The sequence below is a fragment of the Centroberyx affinis genome, unplaced genomic scaffold (assembly GCF_046629955.1).
Source record: "Centroberyx affinis isolate AG114_WGS23_722 - 3 ecotype Tasmania unplaced genomic scaffold, CSIRO-AGI_Caff_v1 ptg000576l_1, whole genome shotgun sequence".
NCBI classification, from domain to species: domain Eukaryota; kingdom Metazoa; phylum Chordata; class Actinopteri; order Beryciformes; family Berycidae; genus Centroberyx; species Centroberyx affinis.
Window position 1 is genome coordinate 137,651 of NW_027279216.1, and position 10,023 is coordinate 147,673.

At 45.3% G+C, this 10,023-nt stretch overlaps 1 protein-coding gene across 1 annotated transcript in view; it reads right to left on the reverse strand.

Annotated features, from left to right (window-relative positions):
* The window catches only part of igsf3 (immunoglobulin superfamily, member 3), a 61,783-nt gene extending 54,927 nt beyond the window's left edge, over window positions 1-6,856 (reverse strand). Inside the window, exon 1 of the mRNA XM_071518372.1 lies at window positions 5,814-6,856. Within this exon, the coding sequence (XP_071374473.1) occupies window positions 5,814-5,853 (40 nt within the window). The 5' untranslated portion in view covers window positions 5,854-6,856. The remainder of the gene's footprint in view (window positions 1-5,813) is intronic.
* Between the last annotated feature and the right edge of the window lie 3,167 nt (window positions 6,857-10,023).

Below are 10,023 nucleotides of genomic sequence, written 5' to 3' on the forward strand. Positions count from 1 at the left end.
TCATCAACATTTTTTTTAAACTGTGTGGGATACAGGAAGGTCAGAGGGGACGGATGCTAGTTAGCAACCCAGTCCATGAAAAAAAAACACACACACACACACACACACACACACACACACACACACACACACACACACACACACACACACACACACACACACACACACACACACACACACACACACACACACACACACACACACACACACACACACACCTCTCCAGTATATTAAGTGCATTTTCCCCCTTCCCGAAATCCATTAACTCTATATGGACACCTGCTACCCCTTCCACTAACCTCATCTCCCCAAACCCCAATCCCAACCATTACCAACCCCCAAGACCCCTACATCACACCCACCCACCCACCCCCACCCCGACCCATCTCACCCACCCCCCGCCCCGTTTGAATAACAAAGCGCTTCGGTCTCAAATCTGCCCTCCTCAAAACTTTCACAGTAACACAGAAACAGATTAGGCCTATAGAAACCGCTCTTGTGAGTAACTGTTACGGCACAGTCGACTGAAGTTGTGCGTCAATTGCTGTAAAAGAATGCAAGACTATAAAACTGTCTGCTATCTTCGTTCACTATCCATCTTGTGCTTGTTCGCAATTAAGCCTGACATCTGTATCTACTTTGCATACAGCGGTTTGTATCTGTGTGACTGGCAGCTTGCTATCAGTTCCCACGTTTGCACATTAAGCCACAGATTGGAAAGGAAACTAATTAACTATTAATTAGTCTACTTCAAACAGACTTTTCTGCCATTGTCAGTCATTTCAGTTTTCAGGCAGTAAAAGACACATGCACGTGTAAATGCATGCATTTATGCTCTTGCAACCAGACACACAGACACACACACACACACACACACACAAATCTCTGGTTTCAGGTCTATAGTATATAAGAAGCACATTAACAGAGTGAGAGACAGTGACACAGTGGTAAAGTGAGTGGGATGGGTTTCAATATTACATAAGGATGAGTATTTTTGCAGGGGAAAAATGTGAGTGCACATGTAGGTATGCATGTGTGTGTGCGCACGCACGCACGTCTTTGAACATGCATGCCGCGCTATGCTTGTGCCACTGTATATGGATCAGCCGTGTGCAGGTGGGGAGCTGTCGCCATAGTTACGCCGCCTGGTGTGTATCCCACCGGCTCGGGATCTGCTCGGGTGGAGGATCAAGCGGGGAGGAGGGGAGTGCGGGTACACCGAAGGACGGCAGCTTCGGAGCGCTGTGGGTGTTTGTGTGTGTGGAGGAGTGAAGTGGAATCCTCTGGCTGGCCAGTCATCATCACTCACGGAGAACAGAGCAGTGGAGGGAGGAGGGGAGGGAGGAGGAAGAAAACACAAGTGGGGAGGGGGCAGGGACAGTCTTTAATGTGGACAAGGAAGGTGCTCGTAAACAGTCTAAGGTAGATGTGGCTCTTAAACACAGATTCTACCTCTGTAGCCATTAGGGAGATGGATATCTGGCTTGGATCATACTTGAGGGCAGATTCTAATTAGTGCTCTTTGAAGAGGAGGTGGGCTGGGCATAGTGTTCTTTAGAGTGGAGTGGGGGGAGGGAGGTCAGGGGCTATTCACAGGAGGAGGTGGAGGCAGTTGGAGGACTGTTTGCGTGCGAGTCAGAAGAGGAAGACATCCATGCAAATCAGCCCAACAGAACGCCTCGACAGTGTGTACAAACTGAATGGCTAAAGGGTTGTTGGATCTTATCACAAAAGAGAGGAGATAGAATCTCAGGCGTGAAAAGACGTGCAGGCGAGGCCGCGCAGCCCTGGCCCGTGAGTTGTGATGTGGCAGTCCTGACAGTTAACGAGAGCTGCTGCTGTGGAGTCAAAAAAATCAGACACAAAGCAGATGCTGCCTCAGCTCCAGCTCCGGCTCCGGCTCCAGCCAGCCTCCTGATTCACTATGGCAGGCAGGAAGTCTCCCTCAAGAACTTGCTTTCATTTCACACAGTCACTTATCTCCCCATGTGAACCGGAGAGAGTCGACTACAGCTTGGATCTGGGTCACAGGGGAGGATCATTGTAAAAAAAAAAAAAAAAGACGCGGCAACACGAGAATGACAACTAGCTGCGATTACCCAGAACTAGCCGACTTTCAATTTTGTTTTATTACTCCGCTAGTGAAGAACAACTAATTAGACGTTGAGTCTGAGGGAAATGCACAGTTCAATCTCAGATATTTTCAGCCAACTCTCGCCTCATCTCTTTTGAAAAATCCACTGGAGGAGAAGTTGCTCTGTTCCTCCGCATAAACTTTGGGCCTCAAAGAGGATGCCGAGAGCAGAGGGAACTTTTGAGGTCTTCCTCCCTGATAGCAGAAGACAATGGGATTGAAGTAAAACTGCAGCAGTGGTTGGGTGCGAGTTTCTGTAACTGACTGTGAAGTCTGTATTACAGGGCAATTAACTAGCCCTGTGGGTAGAAGAGACACTCATGGTCAGTCTTTTGACTAATCTCTAGGTAGGCCCTCACCTGAGGCTACCAACTCGACACACACAGACAAGTCCTGGTAGCACGTCCAGACACTCATCCTCATTCAGATCTATTGATCCATGACTAATTAGACGTGTCAGCCCTCAGCAAAGAGCAGAACAATGACCTATGAACAGCCTGTGTTTGAATATTCATAACGACTTCTATGAATATTTACTGGAAACTACCAACACGGTCGGTGTATAATAGCCAAACTGCGTCTGCTTTTCCATTGTACTTTTTTCTGTCAGTTGAGTCGATGATGTTGTGATTGGGGAAAAACAATAGTACAAAAGGCATCTTGTTGTGGGTATACACAAAGACGTGGATCGACTGCTTATGATGCAAACAAGCATGCATGCAACTACAGGATACAACGATCGCAGAAAATATCAAGCAGTTTCACGAGCCCGTATTTCCCCTCACGCCGAGAAATAGGTCCTCTTTTTCTGGTGCCAAAAAAACATGCACACAGGCAAAAATAGTTGATTGTCACAAAACCTGTGACAATCGCATGCACGAACGCACAGACACACACTCAACTTTTCTGTAAAAATGTACACACATATAGAACTGCTAGACGATGAGTTATTGCGTTTTACCTCACTGTCTAGACAGCACTCTCTCTTATGTAAACAGACGCATATAAACACATGGACAGCACCCAGACACAGGCCGTCTTCTGGCTAAACAGCTGAGGGATTTTTTTTTTTTTTTTTTTTAAATGGAGCAAAAAAAACATATGTCTGACTACCACTAACTCTCCCCTCTACATCTGAGGAGCATTCCCAAAGTGATAACGGCTGACTCAAGCTTCACAGCAAGAAAAAGTGTGCCTTGACCACACACAGGGTTGAGATCCTGAGATCCCTATCATTCCATATGTGTGTGTGGGTGCTGGGAGGGGGCATGGCAGAGGGGGGTGTAACACCCAGCTGTCATTCTTACTTGGGACAGGAGAGAGGCTGGGGTGGGGATAAGGGAGGGGCACTGCAAAGTCTGAATCCTGACAAAGTCTGAAATGTCATTGCGCTGACCTCAACATTCCCCTGACCATCAAAACTTGAGTTGACAGAAATAAGCACAGCAAGAGTGAGTCTGACTTCTCTTAAGGCCGACTGTATTCATCTTCAACCTCAATGTGTTTAGCCAGGTTTGTGTTTTGTGTGTGTTGTATGCATTTTGCACACAAAGGTGTAAGATCCTACCCATTTTTCCCCTTAAACTTACACCATAACATCTACAAATCAAGAAACAACATACAACAAAATCACAATGTGACAAAGCTTCATGAGATTTTCCCCTCGACAATCTCACTCACTGTTCTGAGGCCAGTTGTGAAACGGAGCCGGTGGCAGCTCATCTGACACTGGGCTACTGCAGGCTGCTCTCCCATCAGCCTAGTAAATGGAAACCACTCAGGCTTTTCACTGTTTAACCAGCCAGGCTCGCACTCAACGTTACATTACACTTTCAATTTAGTTATATAAACTGGGATATCTCTGGCATGTTAGGCTGTCTCTCTCTCTCTCTCTCTCTCTCTCTCTCACACACACACATACAAACACTAGCACAGTCCCAAAAAAAGCACATTGCATTACAGCACACCAGAAGTGTGAGATCTTTCTCACTCTCTCTGTGGAGAAGAAGCAAGGCAGCCTGTTTGTATAGGTAATAAACATCCATTCCTTCAGGCAATTCTTTTTATATGCTTTTATATCACACCCTGGTGCCACACACAAGTGCACACGCACACTCATGCCTGGATGCCAACGCAGCAGCATTATAACACCCAATACAGGCTTTGCTTGCTATAAATTGTGGAAGTGATACCTCGGGGTATAATGACTGATACAGTCTCTATTCTAACACTACTGTCACCCACCCTTAATTTATTCTTTTTCGCAGACAAATGTAGCATTAGTGCAACACACACACTGGCTGACACACATAGCACACTCACAGACAGCTTGCCACACGCACACTGACACATACAAACATTCACACACACACACAATCAGTGACACACACAGCACATCTCACTTGCCACAGATGCTTGTGCATGCACACACAAACACACAGCCAATAACACAAAACCTACTTATTCCTGAGACGAGAAATGCTCTCTTCCCCAGCTGAAATGCACAGCTGCTTACCAACTACCTACAACATTCATGTTTATTGTGTAATCTTGATGACACGAAAACCCTACTTCACCCAGCCTACACTGCAGATTACATGTGTATTCTGACTATGTGCAGTAGTGTGTTGTAGGCTAAACACGGAATGATACAACTGACATTGTCCTAGGGGAAAAAAATCTTTTACCGCCTCATTCGATCAATATCCCCAGTGAAAGTGTGTTCTGATGCATTGAGAGGGGAAGTGAAGGAAAGAGCAGACTGGTAATCCTCTTGGCCAAGTGGGGGCCTCCAGCGGGCCGACTTCCATTCCCACTCCCACCCTCCGCCCCCCTCTCCTGTCCCCCCGGCAGCGCTGACAGGCCTCCCATCCAGGAACAGAAAAGCCATCTGGTGTTTGTTTGGGACAGTTCACAGGCAGGATGTATGTATGCCTGTTTGTGTGTGTGTGTTTGTGTGTGTGTGTGTGTGCGTGAGACAGCAGTCATGCCTGTATGAATGTTTGTATGTGTCAGTGTGTGTCAGCCGGTGTACGTGTTTGCACTCACATTTGTCTGTGAAAACCAATAAATTGCAGGTTGGAGGCAGAATAGAATACACAGTCATTACACCCTGAGGGATCACTTACACACTCTTACAACTAGAAAAGCTTGTAGTGGGTATTTCACGCTGCTGAGCTCATATCCAGGTGTGTTAATAATGTGTGATTCAGGTGTGTCTATGAGGTGTGTGTGTGTCTATGAGGTGTGTGTGTCTATGATGTGTGTGTGTTAATTACAGACAATAACGGGTTGTCATCTATGCTTAAACACAGGAGATCTGTAGGCCTATAGGGTTAATCTGAGACTAAAGTCCAAATATCACATTAACCTAGTTCAACACACACACACACACACACACACACACAGCTGTTCAAAGGCATCTGTTATTATTGTAGTGACTATCAATGTAGCCTACTTCCCCCTGACTCATGACTACTAGGTGGAATAAACCTGCTCTCACACACTGACCCGCTCCTGATTTTGAAATGCAGGTGTCTCATACAGGTGTGCCGTGACTCAGACGTGACCGAGGCACTACGGATTCTGATTTTATCTAATTAATTAAACAGTCTATGGGAGAAAACGATCCACGGCAGAGCGAGGCAGGCTATATGCCTCTCGAGAAGGCGTGACTTACCAAGCAGCGCACAGGCAATAAGGAGCGCACTGGTTCCCATTGTGTGTTGCCCCGCAGATTCACTTCCAATAATCCCTTAGGTGAGGGGGCGATGTCTTGTCGGTTTTGACAGTGTGGTTTCCGGCTAACCGCTGCTCCTGGTGTCGGGAGGAAGGTTTACAGATCCCGGGCGACAAAGCTGCCGGGCTGTCTTCAGTCAAACCCAAAGACGGTGAGTCCGGCAGTCCGCCAGCGGGACTCACCTCTCCCGTGTCCTTCTAAAAAAAAAAAAAACCTCGCTGCCTCTTGTTTTCACCCTCACCTATCTGCTGTTATCAGTGACGACGTGCGTCTATACCACACGCCTATGCGACCCAGCCCACTCCCCCCTCACTACGCATCTGAGACTGCGGAGGCGATTTCACTCGCTGCCTCCTCGGTAGACACAAAGTCCAGCGTAACGTCGGGATGACTTGCGCGTATTTGGATACGCGATCGGAGACAGAGGACAGATAAATGAACAGCTAAGTATGTGGAGGCGATACAAAAGTCCCGGCGGTATAGAGGCAGATTGAAATAAGTCGTTGTCTTTCCCCCCCCCAGCTGTCCTTCCTCTGGATGGGAGAGCGGAACGCAATCCAAGCAGACGCTGGCTTTCTCCACGGCAGGTCCCGGAGCCTATAATCAATCTCCCACTATCGCTCTGCAAGAAATGGGCGGGCGCTCTAGATGAGGCAGACAAGGCTTTGTGTATGAAACAGCCAAGATAAATCATATAAATCAATGAATAATTTACGGCCAAAATATTAGAGACCTTTTTTGTTAATTTAGGCTACCTGGACTATCTGTTACCTGAACCTTTCTACCCCAACTCACAATGCTGGTAAGCGCACACTGACCACTACAAGACAATGTGGTCTAACCAAATCTAGTCTGTGGGACTACAAAGCAGCACAACACTTACAAAAACACCACAGCCTGATTTCTAATTTGGCAGACTATGGTCTAATCCCTCAGCACCAAGAAATAGTTCAAAGTCATAACAGTCCAACGTGTTCTCCTCTTCCAAGGTTATTTCCCTATTTCCTGCTTGGATAAGGCACCAGGCAACGCACTTTTGTTTGCCCAGCAGTTTGAAAACTTAACAGCGTGCTGTCTGGTGAGACCACGCCCCGTGTGGGAGACCATGCACTGCGAGGCAGGGAGTGGCTAAATTTGCATTTCAGAATATAATTTCTAGGCCAGACCATTCATGGGCTGAATGGCTTCTGCGATCAGGGATGTAGTGGAGGGTAAACCCATTAACACTACCCATATTACCCATCTTTTTATTTGCAGAATAAAATCACGTCACCTTTTTAATCTGACATGAATCTTTATGGCACAAAGTCATTGTATACTGTGGTAAGTGGTAACTGATGTGAGATAAATGAAGATATGGTCTGAAAAAACGAATTAATGCAATTTTGGAAACATTATTCATTTTTGTTTATGCTTGTGGTTGTTTGTCTTTTGATGATCACCAACTGGAGGTCACCTTTTTACTTAGCACAGCATCACTGGCTGTAATAGCGTGTGCCCACTAGGCCTGTGTGTTACTGGCAGAAATTATAAATGTGATATCAGCCCCTTCCACCCCCCACTGCCCCAATCTCTCTCTCTCTCTCTCTCTCTCTCTCTCTCTCTCACACACACACACACACACACACACACACACACACACACACACACACACACACAATCACCTCACCTCATTTGGCAATCTACATAATGAAGTACTGCTCTGCTTGGGAACAGGGAACATTAAATATCAGAACAAACTTTTTTGGACACATACAGTGGTTCACTCTTTCTTGGCTCCGCTGACCGCTCATGGCAAATTCCGTCACTCTTTGATTCAGATCATAAATATTAACTATTTAAGCTTCACTTTGACATATGAATAAATATATTGATTTACCAATCTGCTGCGTTATTCTGAGTAGATCTCAGAGAAGACAAGGAGAACTGGAGTTTGCAAGGACATTTAGTATTGTAGTCAGAAAAAAGAGCATAAAGAGATAATGCTGCTGTGGTGTGAAGCTGTAACACAGACGTGCTATTTGGAGAGGGCAGGAAAATAGAATCCAAAAAAGTTATAACTTTGTGAAATTCAAAGAGCTCTCTTGTGTAATACATAAATAAATGAGCGAGCCTTTGCGCGTGTATACAAAAAGTAATTGCAATGGACCCATCTGGTATTCACTTTATCAACTGGGAATTACAAGTTCCGAACACTGCCTGAATGCAACATGAATACCATTTTTTTGGAAGCAGAAAAAACAAATCTTTTCCCCGTGCTCTGCTCAAGGATCTCAGCTGAGATAAAACTTCACGAGCACCCGGTTGGCCTGAGGCGGCGAGTGAAATGTTTACAGTATATAGTATGTTAATAAACCATGACCTCACAGCTGAATTACGGTCCACCAAACAGTTTGACGAAAAAATAAAATCTGTCTGTCCCCCCTTCTGTCTAAAACTGTGTCATGGTATTAGCAGAAAAGAGAGACAGCTTTGAGTATGTTTATAGAGATGAAAACAAAAGCTTTAGGGGACATTGCAGCCAAGACAGAATAATCCAGAATGGGATTATCTACTGATATCAAGCATGTGGGCTATTGGTTTAGCTCCTTCTAAGGTCTGCCGAGTAAGACGTCCAAACACTGCTGAATTAATATACAGCCCAACAGAGCCAGCTAGGTAGGCCATGTGCGGTACACCTGGACTACATATGCTGTACCTAAATTTAGCTCGGTTCTCCATAGACTCCTTATTGCATGGCAGAGTGATGGCACAGTTTGCATGGGCAGGCAGCTAACAGTTACACCTCAACACATTGCGATTGTTGTCAGAGAACTACCAGAGATAATCTTGCACATAGCATGTCAGCAGTAGAGATGCAATCACCTTTGCCCCCTCACTCCGGTTTGGCAGGCAACTATCCACAAGTATAGAGGGTAAACCTCAGATTATGATGAGTCTCCATGGAAACAGAGGAGTCCATGTTACGTGCACTTCAGAAAAGGGTCTATGATAGCACCTGGATCCAGTCTTGATAGCACAGCCTCTTTAAAGGAGCATGATTGTTGGACACTGTATGAGAAGTCTACAGGCCCACATGTTGTTTTTGTCTTAATATTTGAGAATGCTTAAAGCACTATCTGTTGAGCCGGTGTTAGCAAGGTTAAACAGGGAAGTGGAGAGAAACCCAGCACCTCTGTCTCTGTGGAGAGAGAGATTTGTTCACTTATTTCATCTTTCACATATTTTCATAGCACATCCCAAAAGTATATGAATGATTTATTGGATTTCCTTTGGTGTGTTTCTCTTGAGCCTCACATGAGTATATCAGCGTTACACAGAGGAATCTGTGAAAACACTTCACACACATGCACAAACACAAACACAAACACATACACAAATGCACACGCACACAGATGCAAGTGTCACCTCCAATCACCTTGATGAAAGTTCCTCAGTGACATTCAGACACACAGACATACCCACCCATCCACCCACCCACACACACACACACACACACACACACACACACACACACACACGTGTGCACACACGTGTACGTACAATTACATACATACACGCAAACACAAATAGAAGTGGCATGCACCCACTTTGTTGTCAAATCCTAACTGGCTATCTGAGATGCACAGAGGATACAATCAGCTCTGTTAGCGTTGTTCTGACTGATGAAACCTAAAAGTTCTCAGAAACAAATGAAAGATTATAAATAAATAAACAAGAGCTGTTTGCCCTGATGGAGTCAAGACAAAACAAGAGAAACTTCTAAAACTAGTTCTTCACTATGTCCATATTTAGCCAAAGAGGGCTTCACTCAGCAGAGTGAGACGGAGAGAGAGAGAGAGAGAGAGAGAGGAAAAGAGAGGTGAGACAGAGAGAATCCAGATTGGGAAAGATGAAGGAAAGATGAACACAGAGTAGAGAGAAAGCTTAATATTTAATTGTCAAACAAAAGTTATATTGTAGCATGTAGTTCCTCTGAATTAAACATGAGCACAATTGGGGCTGCATGTGAAGGTTAGGAGGGAGGGGGCATTGTTTATTGGACAACAGCCATCAATCAACAATCAAACTGATCCACAATCATAAATAATTATGGACACACTCACAGCAAAATCAATGTTACTGCTATTTCCATATGCCTGTGACATAG